At 37.4% G+C, this 18315-nt stretch overlaps 1 protein-coding gene across 2 annotated transcripts in view; it reads left to right on the plus strand.

The window, feature by feature from the left end:
- LRRN1 (leucine rich repeat neuronal 1) overlaps positions 1–13369 on the plus strand; it is a 40932-nt gene extending 27563 nt beyond the window's left edge. For both annotated transcript variants that reach the window (XM_002915944.4, XM_034658667.1), the window contains one exon: positions 5516–13369. In XM_002915944.4, the coding sequence (XP_002915990.1) occupies positions 5793–7943 (2151 nt within the window). In that variant the 5' untranslated portion in view covers positions 5516–5792 and the 3' untranslated portion in view covers positions 7944–13369. The remainder of the gene's footprint in view (positions 1–5515) is intronic.
- Positions 13370–18315: the final 4946 nt, after the last annotated feature.

Here is an 18315-nt window from a genome sequence, read left to right on the forward strand (position 1 = left end):
TCTCTGAATTTCTAACACTTAATTCCAATAATACCAGTTGAAAATATAATGGAAATGGTAAGAAATAACCATGACTTTTTTCCAAACACGTGTCATGCCCAAAGGTCTTAAAGAGATTTGCTTATTCATTACCTCCCAATACTCCTGCAGGGTGAAAATGAAATTTAATAGCAAACTTGATGAGGTTCCAGAGATTCAAATAAGTATCTGAGGGCTCACTCCGTGCTGAACTCTTTCCCAGGCTCTTTAGTTATCATAATTTTCATATATGAAGTATGTATAATTAGCCTTAATTTACGCATAGAAACTGAGACAGAGAATTTCCATAGTTTATACAAGATAATAAGATAATATACAAGATAATAAGTGAAGTGACTTCTGAAGAAGTCAGAATCTGAATACAGATCACTTGATCCCCCAAGACAGAATTCTTTCTATAAACTGAGAGCTATCTGGGTTTTAATATAACTAGAAGTAACTTAATCATCACGTTACTGTGATTTCTTATTTCTTTCGTTCAACTTCATAAGAACTCAATGCATAAGGATCCAACCCCAAGTCATACTAAATACTGTGATTTTGTTAAAATAACATCCCATCTCATATGATTCTATAGTGAAAATGGGGATCAGTGCCAAATTCACTGATGGTGATGACCATGCAGTCCATTTCCTTTGGAATTTTTATATTCAGAGCAGAATGTCCTAAACATATCTTTATTGAAAAAAGAAGCATCAGAGTAATTATATAATTGTTTGTGGGCCTCTTTGAAATGCATCCCTTGCCAATTCTGGGCCTTTAACGCTATGAGTTTTTACTTAAGGGACTGTTTCTTTAAACTGCCAGAATTGTTTATGGTACATCATTCTGGTAATTAGCAGGACATTTTTTTCTCACATTTGACCAGTAAGCCCTAGAACAAAGCAATTCCACTTCTCAAAAAAAAAGAAAAAATCTGCCAACCATTTTTTATTTGTTGCAGAATTTAAGTTAATCAATTTGTATGTATGTGATAAAAGTTGGCCTGAATTATAATGGATTCATGTTTTTTTAATGATAAAAAAATTAAACTTACCAGCTCCCTTTTTTTTTTAAAGATTTTATTTATTTATTCGACAGAGATAGACACAGCCAGTGAGAGAGGAAACACAAGCAGGGGGAGTGGGAGAGGAAGAAGCAGGCTCATAGCGGAGGAGCCTGATGTGGGGCTCGATCCCATAATGCCGGGATCACGCTCTGAGCCGAGGACAGACGCTTAACCACTGTGCTACCCAGGCGCCCCCATTTTTGAGTATATAATTCAGTAGTGTTGTACAACAGAGTTCTCAAGCTTTTTCATCTTGTAAAACTTAAATAAATACCCATTAAGCACAAATTTCCCCTCTCCCCTTCCCACACTCTTAGCAACCACCATTCTACTTTCTGTTTCTATAATTTTGACTACTTTAGATACTTCATGTAAGTAGAATCATACAGCATTTATCCTTTTGTGATGCACTTATTTCATCTAGGATAATGTCTTAGAAGTTCATCCAACTTTGTTCTTCTTTTTCAGGACTGTTTTGGCTATTCTGGGTCCCTTGAGATTCCATATGAATTTCAATATTTTTTTTAAGATTTATTTATTTATTTGACAGTGAGAGAGCAGCAGAGGGAGAGGGAGAAGCAAACTCCCCGCTGAGCAGGGAGTCCAATGCGGGTAGATCCCTGGACCCCAGATCATGATCTGAGCCAAAGGCAGATGCTTAACTGACTGAACCACCCAGGCACCCAAGGCTTTTTTTTTTTTCTATTCCTGCAAAAACTGCGATTGAGCTTTTGATAAGGATTGGAATGAATCTGTAGATCACTTTGGATAGTATGGACATTTTAACAATACAATTCGTGAACATGGGATGTATTTCTATATATTTATGTATTTTATTTCTTTTAGCAGTGCACAAGTCTTTTACCTCCTTGGCTAAATTTATTCCCAAGTATTTTATTCTTTTGATGCTACTGTAAGTTGGATTATTAATTTCCTTTTTGGATTGATCACTGTTAGTGTACAAAAACACAATTGATTTTATGTATTTATTTTGTATCTTGCAACTTTGTTAAAATTGTTTATTAGTTTTAACAGTCTAGGGTTTTTTGTGACATCTTTAGGGTTTTCTACAAGTGAGATCATACCATCTGCAAACAGAATTTTGTCTCTTCATTTCCAATTTGGATGCTTTATTTCTTTTTCTTGTCTAATTAATTCTAGCTAGGACTTCCCAATACTAAGTTGAATAGAAGTAGCTAGAGTGGGCATCCTTATATTGTTCCTGATCATTGAGGAAAAGCTTATACTCTTTCATCACTGAGAATGATTTTAGCTGTTGGCTTTTCATATATGGTTTTTTCTTTTATTCCTAGTCAGTTGAGTGTTTTTATCATGAAAGGTATTGAATTCTGTCAAGTGCATTTTCTTCATCAACTGAGATGACGATACGGGTTTTGTCATTCATTCTGTTAATATGGTGTATTACTTTGAATTGTTTTCATGTATTGAACCATGCTTGCATTCTAGGTATAAATCCAAGTTAGTCATGGTGTATAAACCTTTTAATAAACCATTGAATTCAATCTGCTAGTATTTTGTGGAGGAGTTTTGCATCAGTACTCATTAGGGACATTGGTCTGTAGTTTTCTACTCTTGTGATAATGGATTTACTTTTAAACACTGTTAGTGAATAACTTCTGAGACATGCCTTATGTTTTAAACATACAAAATGGTTTAAGCACTCTATGAATCTTTGTTCTATGTATAATGTCATGTTCAAAAATCAGGCTGGAAAATATGCTAAAGAGAATTCAGAATGGCAAACAACTAGAAACATCTTAAAACACCTCCTTTTATGTCAAGGAAGTTTCATTCTCCACTCCCAAAGAAGCCAAATGCAGGTTTGGGAGAGGAAAATGTCTTCCCTCTATGTTTGATATGGTGTCTAACATTCTCAACTTGTGTGGTTTGTTTGTTTAAAGAGGAATGTGTATGTCAAACAGAAATTTGAGCATTGCAATCCAATTACCTCATCCTATATCTTAAACTAAAATGGAGGCATTATTCATGTAAATATCCAAAGTATAGCCCCATAAAAGATATTTTTCAATGGCAACAGATGGTTTTGAGAGTCTCACACAACTTGAAGACATTCTTACTTTTTGCTGTGTTTCCTTAAATTCTGTCAAAACATAAACATTAGTTGAAATTCCATCTCAGAGTTATGAAAAGTAGATTTATTTTTTTGATTTTCTATTTTGAATTAAAATTAAGCAATAACATGAGGCAGAAATCTTCTTAATGGAAAATTGACGGTGGTCATTATACATGTTTTAGGATTATTCTAAATGGAAACAAAAAGAATGGAATAAATTTATGGAGGTAATAATATTTAGGAAATTATTATTCCCTGAGATATGTTTTTATTTTATGGAATTTCCTGATAAAAGTCAGAATCAGGTAGTTTTATAATGTTGAAAAGTTTTGTACATACATAATATATGATAAAGTAACCAGATTAGGTGAGGAGAATGTGGTGTGTTTCCTCCCCACAAAGAATAGCAAGTATCCAGCGTCAGCATTATGCAACACATTCGTTTCCTTCTTCTTCCACCAACTGTCAAATCTGGATTGGGTGGGTTTTTTTTAATACCATCTCGTTAGACCAATAGCTTGGTTTGCATATTTTGTATAACAACAACAGAAATGTAGGACTTTTCTTTCTTTCTACTAAAATATGACAGATATATAACTTTTAGGACTGGCTACTTGTATTAGTTTGCTTCTTGGTCAGTCACAAGGATAACTATGTTTTGCAAAGTACAAAGTAATAGCAGCAAATATGAATCGAAAGATTGCTATGTGTTGGACACTAGATTTCAAGTACATTATATGCTGTATTTTATTGAATCCTTACAGTAATTTTATGAGGCTAAAGAAAACACTAGTCACTGAAGGTCCTTCAGTACTCAAAGCTGAAGTTCATTATAGAAAGACAAATGTAAGGAAATACGTAACTCTACTTTTAATAGCTTAGCAAGTGACAAGCCTAGTTTTGAGAAAGCAAGATAGACAATGGATCCACACTGGCTTTTTATCCCTGATTGGAATCCAGGTAACTAAAAACATTAACTGCTAATATTATCTTTATAAGCAGATAAGCAATACATATTTGACCTCAGAGGACCTTATTAAAACCAATAGACAATGACTAAATAAAATCAAAGGTCCCCAGCTTTCCTTCATTTACTTGTTCTCTAACAACCACTAGCTAAAACTAATATGGATGAGAAATATAATAAGATGACAATAGGGATGCCTGGGTGGTTCAGTCAGTTACGTGTCCTACTCTTGGTTTCAGCTCAGGTCATGAGCCTCACGTCAGGCTCATACACTGGGCATGGAGCCTGCTTAAGATTCTCTCGCTCCCTGTCCCTCTGCCCCACAATCTAAAAAAAAAAAAAAAAAGGATGACAATAAGTAAAATTAACTTTTACCTTTGTGAGCTTTATATAGATTCCTTTAATTCCCTTGATAATTCTAATGACCAACCCTATCTTATATAGTTGAAGAAGCTGAGGCTTCAAGATATTAAAGAACATATTCCAAAAAAAGAACATATCCACTATATCCATAATTTATAGCTACTAAGTGGCCAGTGACATTCCCCTGAGATTGTTGAAATTAAACATGTGTAAGTATGTTTGTGCTTTTCATGAAGATTGGTGATAATAGTGGGATAAAATCCTTTGACTTTTATTCAGTCAAGATCAACTGTGACTGTTAGAATATAAGAAAAACTGATATTTGCTTTTTGGAGTTATGTTAAATTAATTTTTTGCATAAGAATAACTGAGCTAGAAAAGCATTGGCTGAATATGTCTACAGAATATACCATTTGGAAAAGAAAAACTGCTGAAAACAAATAAAAACAATTATTAGTTAAAATATAAATAACTAGGGGTGCCTGAATGGCTCAGTTGGTTAAGTTCCTGCCTTCAGCTCAGGTCATGATCCCGGGCTCCTCTTCTCTTGTGCTCTCTCTCTCTTTCTCTCTCTCTTTCAAATAAATAATAAAATCTTTTTAAAAAATAATAAAATATAAATAACCAAAAATGAACTTTGAGTCTCTTATAAACTGCATTTCGTGCTTTGCTGTTGACATTTTGACTTTTTGGAGCCTTGCAATTTTTAAAATCAACTTTGTTTTTAAATAAATGACATCTGTGTGTTTTTCGAAGTGTCCCTATTAAGAGTTTGTTTGTGCATTTGACGATTTTACCCAATTAAATTGTAAAAATGGTAACAGCATTAGTGTAGTAAGTAGAATTATAGAAAAGTATACTATAATTTAAAAGCTTATGTAGTTACTTTGAACGTTCTGTTAATAGATTTATAATTATGCCTTTTTAGTAGACAAAAGATAATCTATAATATAGAAAGTATATGGGAAAAATAACATAACATCTGTCCTAATCTAATTTTCAGGCACATCTCCAGACTTTGATTTGGCTGAAGTAACTTATACCACAGAGCTGTGGGCATGCCTGGAATTGAGAGACACAGTTAAAAGACTCCCACTTGCTTCCTGCCTTTTTGAAAACTACTGAAAACCATCCCTTCAGACTCCAGAGTTTTACACATCTCAACCAAGACTTTGCTTGAATGTTTACATTTTCTGCTTGTTGTCCTACATACCACGATCTAGTGTTCACCTTTTGTTAAAACAGGTGTGTCAGGAGTTGAGCTTGCTTGGCAAGCCAGCATGGCTAGGATGAGCTTTGTTTTAGCAGCTTGCCAATTGGTGCTGGGCTTGCTAATGACTTCATTAACTGGGTCGTCCCTACAAAATAGTGAGTGTCCGCAACTTTGTGTATGTGAAATTAGGCCCTGGTTTACCCCGCAGTCAACATACAGAGAAGCCACTACTGTTGATTGCAATGATCTCCGCTTAACAAGGATTCCCAGCAACCTTTCTAGTGATACCCAAGTGCTCCTCTTACAGAGCAATAACATCGCAAAGACCGTGGATGAGCTCCAGCAGCTTTTCAACTTGACTGAGCTAGACTTCTCCCAAAACAACTTTACAAATATTAAGGAGGTAGGGCTGGCAAACCTGACCCAGCTCACTACTCTACATTTGGAGGAAAATCAGATTACAGAAATGACTGATTACTGTCTGCAAGACCTCAGCAACCTTCAAGAACTCTACATCAACCATAACCAGATTAGCGCTATTTCTGCAAATGCTTTTTCAGGCTTAAAAAATCTTTTAAGGCTTCACTTGAACTCCAATAAATTGAAAGTTATTGATAGCCGCTGGTTTGATTCAACACCCAACCTGGAAATTCTCATGATTGGGGAAAACCCTGTGATTGGAATTCTAGATATGAACTTTAAACCCCTCTCAAATTTGAGAAGCCTGGTTTTGGCAGGAATGTATCTCACTGATATTCCTGGAAATGCCTTGGTGGGCTTGGATAGCCTTGAAAGCCTATCTTTTTATGATAACAAACTGGTCAAGGTTCCTCAGCTTGCCCTGCAAAAGGTTCCAAATTTAAAATTCTTAGACCTCAACAAAAACCCCATTCACAAAATCCAAGAAGGGGATTTCAGAAATATGCTTCGGCTGAAAGAACTGGGAATCAACAATATGGGGGAACTCGTTTCTGTGGATCGCTATGCCCTTGATAACTTGCCTGAACTCACAAAGTTAGAAGCCACCAATAACCCCAAATTATCTTATATCCACCGCTTGGCTTTTCGAAGTGTTCCTGCCCTAGAAAGCTTGATGTTGAACAACAATGCCTTGAATGCCGTTTACCAAAAGACGGTAGAATCCCTTCCCAATCTTCGTGAGATCAGTATCCACAGCAATCCCCTGAGGTGTGATTGTGTCATCCACTGGATTAACTCCAACAAGACCAACATCCGCTTCATGGAGCCTTTGTCTATGTTCTGTGCCATGCCCCCTGAATATAGAGGGCAGCAGGTAAAGGAAGTTTTAATCCAGGATTCAAGCGAACAGTGCCTCCCAATGATATCTCATGACACATTTCCAAATCATTTAAACATGGATATTGGCACAACAGTTTTCCTAGACTGTAGGGCCATGGCTGAGCCAGAACCCGAAATTTACTGGGTCACTCCTCTTGGAAATAAGGTAACTGTGGATACACTTTCAGATAAATATAAGCTAAGTAGTGAAGGTACTTTAGAAATATCTAACATACGAATTGAAGACTCAGGAAGATACACTTGTGTTGCCCAGAACGTCGAAGGGGCCGACACACGTGTGGTAACAATTAAGGTTAATGGAACCCTTCTGGATGGTACCCAGGTGCTGAAAATATATGTCAAGCAGACAGAATCTCATTCCATTTTAGTGTCCTGGAAAGTTAATTCCAATGTCATGACATCAAACTTAAAATGGTCATCTGCCACCATGAAGATTGACAATCCTCACATAACATATACTGCCAGGGTCCCAGTAGATGTTCATGAGTACAACCTAACACATCTGCAGCCTTCCACAGATTATGAAGTGTGTCTCACAGTGTCTAATATTCATCAGCAGACTCAAAAGTCATGTGTTAATGTCACAACTAAAAATGCTGCCTTTGCACTGGACATTTCTGATCAAGAAACAAGTACAGCCCTTGCTGCAGTAATGGGGTCCATGTTTGCCATCATTAGCCTTGCGTCCATTGCTGTGTACATTGCCAGAAGGTTTAAGAGAAAAAACTACCACCATTCATTAAAAAAGTATATGCAAAAAACTTCTTCAATCCCACTAAATGAGCTGTACCCACCACTCATTAACCTCTGGGAAGGTGACAGTGAGAAAGATAAAGATGGTTCTGCAGACACCAAGCCAACCCAGGTTGACACATCCAGAAGCTATTACATGTGGTAACTCAGTGGATATTTTGCTTCTGGTAGTAAGGAGCACAAAGACGTTTTTGCTTTATTCTGCAAAAGTAACAAGTTGAAGACTTTTGTATTTTTGACTTTGCTAGTTTGTGGCAGAGTGGAGAGGATGGGTGGATATTTCAAATTTTTTTAGTATAGCGTATCGCAAGGGTTTGACACGGCTGGCAGCATCTCTAGGCTTCCAGTTTGTGTTTGGTTTTTATTCTTATCATTATTATGATTATTATTATATTATTATTATTATTTTGTTTTAGTTGTTGTGCTAAACTCAATAATGCTGTTCTAACTACAATGCTCAATAAAATGATTAATGACAGGTTGGGGTTCCCCTGTGCTTTTACCCCTTCTGAAGCCATCAGTAGAAAGTACCATGTCCTCCAAAAAGCTAACATACAGTGTGAAGCAGCATTGAACCTTTTGTAGCAATCTGGTCTACAGACTTTTAACTCAAGAAGCTAAGGCTAGACTTGTTACCTTCGTTGAATGATGTTAGTTGACTGTACTGTAATGTTGTATCAACTGAACTGAATGTTTGCCTTTGAACAATGACTTCTTTTTTTGTAATAGTTAAAGAGGCTTAGAATAAGCTAACAGGCAATAGAAATATGTATATCAGATTTTTTAATGTAACAAACTACATGTTAATTGTTACTTATTCTTTTTATCTTTAGTAGACACTTTTAAAAGAAAAGACAATTTGTTGTGTTTAACTCACCAACATGTGGTGTATAATGAAGACAGAACTATAATAAATTAGTTTTGTTCTGATTTTTTTAGAACACTTGCAATAATGTATCATTTATAGTTCTTGCTAGTTGCAGTGGTGATATATTTCACATCCCTAAAACAACCACCAAAATAAATCAACTAAAGCATGATGCTTTTTAAAACTAGGCCCTAAAAAGTTTTGAATTCTTTTTCTAAGGGAAGAAATATCTATTTTAGTGAAGATATTTTAATGAAAAGTATTTCTATATTTTAAATATTACCTATCAGACCTAATGGAGGGAAACATCCTTATGAACAAAAAGGCATATTACTCTACCCCATGCATCACTAAATGTGGTTAAAAAAATGGAGATAGACGCATTGATAGAGATAGGTATGTCACATTCCTTTTCTGTAAGGGTTTTGTTAAAATCTGAATTTTTTTAGTAGTATCCACACTCTTCATCAAAGTCTAAAACATACAGCTATGCAGTATTCCAAAATATATCACATGTTACTCCTTTTTAAATGGCTTTCTATATGTTCAGACTCCTATTAGCTCATATATCCGTATGGAGAGATCTGCCGAGACAAGTAAATGGAAAGAGCTAGATTTAGGTAGAAGGTCAGTTCCACAAAGTATGTGGGGGCGGGGGGGAGGTGGGGAGAGAGTTGAAGATATACTTAGAGGAAAAAGGAACCATTTAAAATGCAGATTAATAATACACAGAAATAAAGAAAAGCTTCTCCAGATGGCACCTGCTGCCAGAGACACGCCGTCCCACCAGGAACGATAAGATTGTAAAGGGACTGCGAGCTAGCAGGTGGCAGCTGAGCAAAAGCAAGAAGAAGGGAGCAGAAAGAACATGCAGGTGAGGCAAGCTGAAAGGATTTCTTTCTTTGTAAAATTCCTTGTTTCATGAATCATTTAGGAAAAAAGATCATTTTTCCCCATTTCTAAAGGGGAAATTTTTTTTATCATATGCTGAAACAAATGAGCTGCAGCAGAAAAATGAGTATTTGAGCTAGAAGCATCTCTTCCCAGAGCCTTCATTTCTTGATGAGAAAAACCTATACCTAGAGAAGAACTGTAACTTGCCGTGGTCAGACTCTCCTGCCCATTGAGCACTCTGCACTCCCATCTATGGCTCTGGGTCCTACCACTTTCTAGACTCCTGTGCAGAGCTCATCTCTCACACTTCTCAACAACCTCTAGTGCCCTTGCTTCAAAAATGCTTTATATCCTCAAGTTCTCATTTACTCAGGACAAAATTCAGCACAAGGGCAGAACCTGAGGGTCAGAAAAGCTACATTGTTGATATTACCAAGTACATGTAGGAAACAGAATTGATGTTGCTTTGGATGCAACCTTGGGGAAGTTTCCTGTTGGATGATTCTTGTCTTCAAATATCTTCAGAGAGTAGTACACCATCTAGCAAACTCCTAATAATTCTGCAAACAATGAAAGGGGAGTGACACTGAAGCATCATGCTTAGAGCAGGGAAGAAAGAGGTGGCATCGTTTATCCCATAAAGCAACGATATGAACCTGGCACATTATCATCCCTCAGATACTAGTAGAATAAATGGAGGAAAACTACCATTCCTCTCTAACAACCATTCCTCTATTCTGGATACATAGCAAGCAACCAGGGAATCCAAGTGTTTTTGCCAACGACCTTTTGCCAGGCCAGTTTGGGGGAAACAATCCCTTTTAACTTTTACTCCTCCAATAAAATATTTTGAGCTTATTTTTCCTTGTCTGTGCTAATTGGGTTGGTTTTCAGTTGATAGAAAACAAAATGGCATGGTGCTTTTTTCCCTAGCCAAGTATTTATTCATTTGTGCTTAATTCAATTTGATAAGTTAGACAGCCAGTGAAATTAGGCATCAAAGTAGTTCCTGATTGATAATGGAGGTTATGTCACCTTTACCAGTGAAGTGACAATTACAGGTCACTTTCTAATTTCGTATTTTCCCTTTTGCTGCCCTCAGGACATATAATGTATCTCAACCTGATTTTACAAGGTTATTTTTGGAGGTATTAAAACAGGCATTCTCAAATTTGCCTGTTTAATTAATGACAAATTGAACTGATGCCATGAATATAAAAACAAATGCAATGTTTGAATATAAATTTTCCTAATTTGGCTGTGGGTTTAGTTTAGCAAAAAGGAATCATCTCCATTCTTTAGCAAACAAACACTACCAAAGTCCATTATTTTCTCACATGTGGTTTTCTACTCATTCATGCATTCATTCATTCATTTGCTGAAAACACCACAATCAACTCTTCACTTGTTTGCTATCTCTGCATTCATTTTCCAAAGCATTTTTATTTCTTCATTACTGTTTTTATTAAATGGGGGAAGAAAAATATTTTGTATCTCTAGCACTTTTCCAGGGAAACCATACTTTCTGCTTTACTAGTCATTGAAAAGGGGAATCTAACTACTTCTGATGCATTCTAACTACAACTGAAAGTGCTTTCTTCACCTCCATCCTTTCGCTCTTACCCTGGTTGCAGATAGACATTATTATTATTATTATTATTATTATTGTTATTCATAAGGGGTTAACTGGAGGAAAAATATTTCTTTAAAGATGAGTTTGAGAATCATCCTCCAGACCTGTATAATTATCTTGGCCTAAAATCTCTGCAGGACTCTGGGGTGGGCATGCTTTCTCTGCTGTCCCCTCCTGACCCCACATGCACTGAGATCAGCTCCTTCTCTTTGAACTCTAAGTCAGAAACTTAGGGCCTATGGTGAAAATAAGGAGATGACAATGGAACTCATTACTACTACTGTACTTGCTGGTTCAGCAATAAAATGTTTATTTTATTTTATTTTATTTGTATTGAGTAATTCCTCAGAGACTTGATGGCACTAATATAAAGAACACAGCATTTTCCACAGCCATGTACCATTGGTATGTCTCAGGGTACTATTCCATCCTACAGATCCTGAGGAGAGGATTTAACTTGATCCCCAAAACAATTCTGGTGAACTGATTATTATTCTTTACAATTTAGAGATAAGGAAACTAAGATCTATAGGAACAGTCATTTGCCTGACCCCATAAAGCTCTGTAAGTGGGTGACCATGATAGGGCCCTTCACATCTAGCTTCCTCTTCCTCTGTCCAGCCCCCTTTTAGAGTGGAGAGAGGAGTATCTGTGAAAGGGCAGAGGCTAGAAATCACAGGGCACGTGGGTAAGGCAGAGTAAGTACATCAAGAAGAGCTAATGAAAGATGACATTGAAAGTTTTCTTTATGTCTCGAAATGTACTTCTCTCTCCCCCTTAAGAAGCTTTATGTGCTGGAAATCTGTGAGTATACATCAAAACTGTTTACATCAGGCTAAATTTTATTTTATTTTTATTTTTTTTAAAGATTTTATTTATTTATTTGACAGAGAGACAGCCAGTGAGAGAGGGAACACAGGCAGAGGGAGTGGGAGAGGAAGAAGCAGGCTTCCAGTGGAGGAGCCTTACATCAGGCTAAATTTTAATTCTAATCTTCCAATCTCCCTATACTTTCTCTTCTCTGTTACCTGCTCAGAAAGTTAAAGTTTTAAAGGTTTTGTGGAGGACATTCCAAGCTCATTCTTTCCTTAGCAGTAAACCAGGGAAGGCTAATATAACATCACTGACAAACTCAGTGTTTAGCTCAAAAACTGATGTGGGGAAATGTGAAGTTCATGTAATTGGATAGTTGTAAGGCTGGTATCTGACATATCTGGAAACAAAAGGCTTTTGTACAATCACCAAGTTTGTGGAGTTTGTGGTATATTTATACTCAGGAAACTGTTCCCTCAAATAAGTCCAGCTGGAAGCCATAGGACATTAAAAAGGTATCTTTTTTTTTTTTTTTAAATAATGCAACAGCCTCCCCCAACATACCCCATTGTCAGTAATATACTACTTTTTCTGAAGCAAAACCAGTCTCATGCTTCTCACTAAAGTAGCTCCAGGCACAACGTGGCTCAGACATTGCCACTTTTCTCCTTTTCTCCTTGGCCTTCTTCTTCATCCCATAGGATTAAATGACAAGGTGAATTTCAGCCTGGGCCCTGACAGGAGGTCCTGAATTAAGCGGTATTTTAATGCATCAGTCTTCTTGTTAGCATGTCTCACTCATATAAACAGAAAACGGGGTAGTCATGGGGGAAGGAAAACAAACCATTTACCATAGTGACTTCTGAAGGAATAAGGAGGGAAAAACACTATATTGCTCTCCCCTAGGAGCTTCACATAGATCATTTACATTTACTCCTCTTGATTGCCCCCAGGAGTTGAGTCTTATTGTCCCTACATTAGAGAATGACAAAAATGAGTACTCAGCCTCAGAGATGCAAGCAATTTACCTGAAATCAGTTGGTAAGAGGCAGAATTTTAACTTGGGGTCTCTATAACTAAAACTTATAGTTGTTCACTTATAAAATAGTCTGCAAGCTAAATCTGGATCAGGTGTGTGGAACACACAGCCCAAAAATCAGTTTGGCACTTGAGACAGAAGGGGAAAAAAGGAGCAAAGGGAGGAACGCCCAGCAGTGAGGCATCTGAGTTAAGGGGTCTAATTTAAGGCCCAAACCTGAGATTAATACATGGAAATAACACCAAGCCAAAGAGAGGAAAAATAAAAGACAACTTTCCAAAGTTTGTGACAGCATCTGCATACAAACAAATGGAAGACTGAAGCTGCAGAAGAAAAAATTGTTTAACAGTGGTGGGTAGGGTGGGGTGGAAGTCTGAGTAGATACCATGTATTGTTCTATGTGAAACACTTGGCATAGTCCAGATGTGAGAAGCACTTGACCTATATTATCTCGTGTACTCTTTAATAATTTTATGAGTAGGTAGATCTCCATTTTTCACATGGAGAAGCTGAGTTTCAGTTCGCCAGTCATTAGTGATGAAGCCCAGGTTTCAACCCTGGCTGTCAGATTCCAAAACCCAAGATTAACCACTAAACTTTTTTCTGGCTGGAGAGGCTCTCAGAGTACGGGGCTGGCCTTCTCATTTGCTTGATTGGTTTAGTTCTTTCCTGAGTGGGAAGCAAGGAAAACAGTAGGTTTCCTGACCTGTCTAGGATTTTTCATGGGCCTTCCCACAAAAGGTTTGTTAACATGGAATTAATGTAATAGGCTTAAATAAGAGGAAAAATGCTGCCTCAGTCTTTTTCTTTTGTAACCCTTAAAGTTAGTCACACATTTTAATAATCTTTCTGATATATTTTTTTAAAGCTATTACACATTATTCAGAGCAAAGAGTTGTTCCGATTCCCTATGTAATCTAAAACTTTCCTGTAAATCATTTCAGAGTATGGGGTGCAGGGAGGATACAATCCCTGGAGAACTGTTAAAGTGGGAAGTCTTACACCTAATCCCATATCTTTGTGATCTCAATAGCCCTTAATTAAAAAATACATTACTCTCTATCTTCTAAGAGGTAAACTGGTTTAAGCAACTCCTATTCTACTGATGAAACTGAAAAGAAGGCAGCTATGACTATTAACTAAAATGCATGCTTCCGTATTATTTTCCTTCTTGTTAGAGCATTATACACTTGAAACAATGTTTGATTTCACCTAATTTTATTCTAACTGGTTCAGGTGTGGCCCCTTCCCCACATCAGAAGACAGTTCCTATCTGCCATTCATTTTGAGATGCTATTTTTTTCTTCTGATTGTAACAGTAATATATGTTCACTATAGAGAATCTGGAGAAAAATATGTATTAAGAAAAAATAGCACATAATACCGCAATTCCAAAAAAAGCAAGTGAGATTTTGGTATACTTTCTTCTAGTCTCTTATCCCTCTGTACATATAATTATATATGTATATATACATGTAATTATAAAAATATATGTCTTTATGAATATAGAATTAGTATTCTGATGTATATAGTTTTATATAGTGTTTTTTTTTCTGTCACACGCAAAAAAAATAAGCATTTTTCCATATTATTAAAGATTCTTGGAAAGCAAGATGTTAAAGTCTGTATAATCATCTACTACATAGATATCCAGCACTGAGCAATTCTTTCTCTTTGGGGGCATTTTACCTCTTCTATGTCAAGCACTAGGGGCATGAAAATGAGCCTACTGTACTCATGCTCTCCAGGGCACAGAGGAAGACGGACATCTACATAAATGACCACCCAGTGTGAGAACTACCACCAAAAGGATGAAATAGTGGCATGAAACCCCAAGGAAGATGAACCCAGGTCAGGCTGGGAACTCAAACTTCAAGTCTCACAATTTAAGCTCAGAATTAAAAGATGAGGTGAGTGTTCACCAAGCCAACGTCCAGGGAGAGGGCATCTTGGACAGAGGGGGCAAATCCCCCTGATTACAGAGCTTCGGAGGACATGGAAGAAATCTTCCCAGAGAAACTGGAGATTCTGGAGACATTCCTGTGATGGGGAAGAGGCTACCAAAAATACAGAGTAACTACATAGGAAGCTGACGTAGGAAAGAAGACAGAGCAAGGTTTTGTGCAAAGATGAGTGGGAGAGGCTGAGTAATACAAGGAGGCTATGGGTCCCAGAAAGAGGTTTGCTCCCTATTTTTTTTTATTTATTTATTTATTTATTTATTTATTTATTTATTTATTTATGCCATTCAACATAATCCCCGGGTGATAAAAGAAGCTTGCAAGAGCAGTCTGATAATCCTCCCAAGCCCTGGGGCCTCCATGTGGAATCTCAGCTGTGGTAATACATAAAACTTAAACTGTAAACAGATGAGAGAATGACCAAATTTCTTAGGTCTACGCCAGTCAGTGACCTCCAGTCAGTATAGGTTTCCTTTGGTGGTGTTTGTAGTGTCCAAGAAATAAGAAGTGCATAGTTAGAAAATGGAAACTGATGATGTGGGGTTTTAAAGCACAAATTCATCCTCTGTTTCACTTGCTCCTTGCCTACTAAATACAAATATTTCTGGTTCACTTACATAGAAAAAAAAAATCTGATTTTTTTAGTGGTATAACAAGACCTTGCCCTGGGAACAGCGATAAAGGACAAGCCATACTTTGATGCATCTACTCTCAAACTCACACCCTGCACCCTCTTTGTTCCCAAAAGTAAAATAGGTCAAAGACATTGTAGTGTAACCTAATACAAAGCACTTCTGAATGTAGAATCTATCCCTACAGGATTTCCTTTGGATTCTTAATTTGATTAATTTTTGAGAATAGAAATTCATGGTAGCAAGAAGAGATTAGTACAAGAGTTTCTTTTCCCTAATTCTGCTTTTAACAAGTGTATTGGTGGACATAATACTTAATGGCATTTTTATCATTGGGCGATTTGTCCAAGCCTGTTTTCAGAATCCATCAACCCACCCTGTGAATTATTGGTCTCTCTCTATACAAAGATTCAAATAACCACTCTACAGATAATCCTCATTCTATTCCATTTCCCCAGACAGACAATGTAAGTTATAGTTAGTTTCCCATTAGGAACATAAATTGAGACAAGCAGTTTGTAGACAATGAAAAACACTGGACGATCCAAAATTCAAAAGAGCTTTATTGAATGAAAAAGTCATTCATAACTTTGACTTTGGAGTGAATAACAAGTTTTTGCTAGAAGCAGATTCATTTCTCTAGTTAGATTTTGTTTTGTCTGGTAATGGATTTTTAGACTGCTGCAGAGAGCAAGCTGGCATTTGGTTGATTTGGGAAACAGACAGCATTTCTTTCTTTTTTTCTCTTCTGTATTGAGGCCTGGGAAATGTTCTCCTAACTTCAGTCCAAGTTTGTGGAAATCATGTGACCCAGGACATCTGCTTGGGCTAAGCCACTCACGGTGATCCATGAGTGTTGTGTTGAGATTTGTGTTTAGCCCCCAAAGTGCAATTCTGAGCACATGACAGTTCACATTTTCTGGACGTTTAACAATCACCAGTGGGTATGGTAGCCTCAAATACTCCCTATGTAGATGAGTACATATTCTTTATAGTTTAGTGAAATACACTTTCCCAATCCCCAAACTCTGAAAGCTTTATTTGAAACAGCACAGCCATCCTTTTGTTTTGTTTTTTCCCAGAAAACCTTGCACTTTAAAGACTAGCAGGAATTCATAAAACATCTCCCTCATGTTCCATAACTACCAGTGGCCCCACTGGGGAGGAGTTTTGGGAAGAGCAATAATACTAAGGGAGGAATTGGGGGAAAAAGCCATGCAGCCACCACAGAAATGCTAGACACTAGGAACAGAAAACTTCATAGGGGAAGAGCGCAGGCAGACACCTCCCTCCCTCCGTAAAAGCTCTGTACCATGCAACCATGGCAGGAGTGGAGAAAGGACAAATTAAAGTTGGCTGAAAGAAGAGCCTTTTAAACTGATCTTTTCCATCTCCATTTCTCATTTTCTCAAAGCAAGACTGTCTAATATTTCTGCAATTACTCTTAACCCCTCTCTCATTTGGGTACCATTCTTCACAGGCAATGTATATTCTGGGGAATGAGGAGAACTTCAAGTTAGACCTAGACTAGTGGAGGAAGTTTCCTAACTTTTAAGTTTTCTGTTAAGTTGCACCAGCCAGTTCCCCAGGGAATATGAAAAGGAAAATCCAGAGCAAAAGTTCTCTCCATGAATCTAAAAAAATACACATGGTTGGCTTGAGCATCCCTTGCCTATTCCTCTCGGAGACTAGAGAATGAATGATAGGGTCTAGACTAGCCCGCAGTCACGGCCCTAGTCTTGGATTCCTCCTCTTATAAAAAGCATTAAGCTGCTTATCTTTTCTAACTCACTAGCTTCAATTTTCACATTCCTGCTTCTTGCCCTCAGCACTGCAGCCACACTACACTGCTTTTCAGATCCTTGGTCAAACCTTCCCACCTTCATACACAGCCTCTCCCTTCCCTAGAACACCTCCTCCTCTTTCCTTACTTAATCTTCACCCTCTCCTAGACAAGCCTTTCCCAAACCCTCAGATTAAGTTAGTTCAGCCTGTTATCATATTTTCTCTCATCAGCCTGTTTGCCCTTCTAAGCAATCATGAAGGCTGTTGACCTCACATACCACTAGAAAATAAATACAGGGGGAGCAGCCACATTGTCCTTATTCACTAATGAATCTCCAGCATCTTAATTGTTGTTTTCTCCTCTCCTCCCCAACCAAATAATGTGTAAATATATGTCCAACTTCTGTGTCAAGGACTGGGCACTTAGGCACATGGTCTTCCCTAACTGTGTGTCCCAATTTCATCTTTTTATATAGACCTAGTCATACTTGATTAGGGCTCACCCTAATGACCTCACTTTAACTTAATTACCTCTTTAGAGGCCCTATCTCCAAATCCAGCCACATTTTGAGGTACTGGGGGGTTAGGTTCTGTTATATGATTTTGGGGGGTATACAATTCAGCTCACAATAGCCCTGCTTAGGAGGCTTGCTTGGATGGGTACATACAATTAGCCAGCTGTCACTGTGAACTCATTCTTCACAATGACATACAAAGGGAGTTTTGCTTTCCTCATTCATCAAATGGGTGCCTCTGACCTGATGGCATCTCGTTGAGGCTTAGTGAGAAATGAATGTTGGAGGAACCTTCACAGACGATTTAGCTTAACACTCTTCTCTTACAGATGGAGAAACTGAAAAAGATATCAACCTGGCCAAGATCTCCCAACCAG

The sequence above is a fragment of the Ailuropoda melanoleuca genome, chromosome 4 (assembly GCF_002007445.2).
Source record: "Ailuropoda melanoleuca isolate Jingjing chromosome 4, ASM200744v2, whole genome shotgun sequence".
Taxonomy (NCBI): domain Eukaryota; kingdom Metazoa; phylum Chordata; class Mammalia; order Carnivora; family Ursidae; genus Ailuropoda; species Ailuropoda melanoleuca.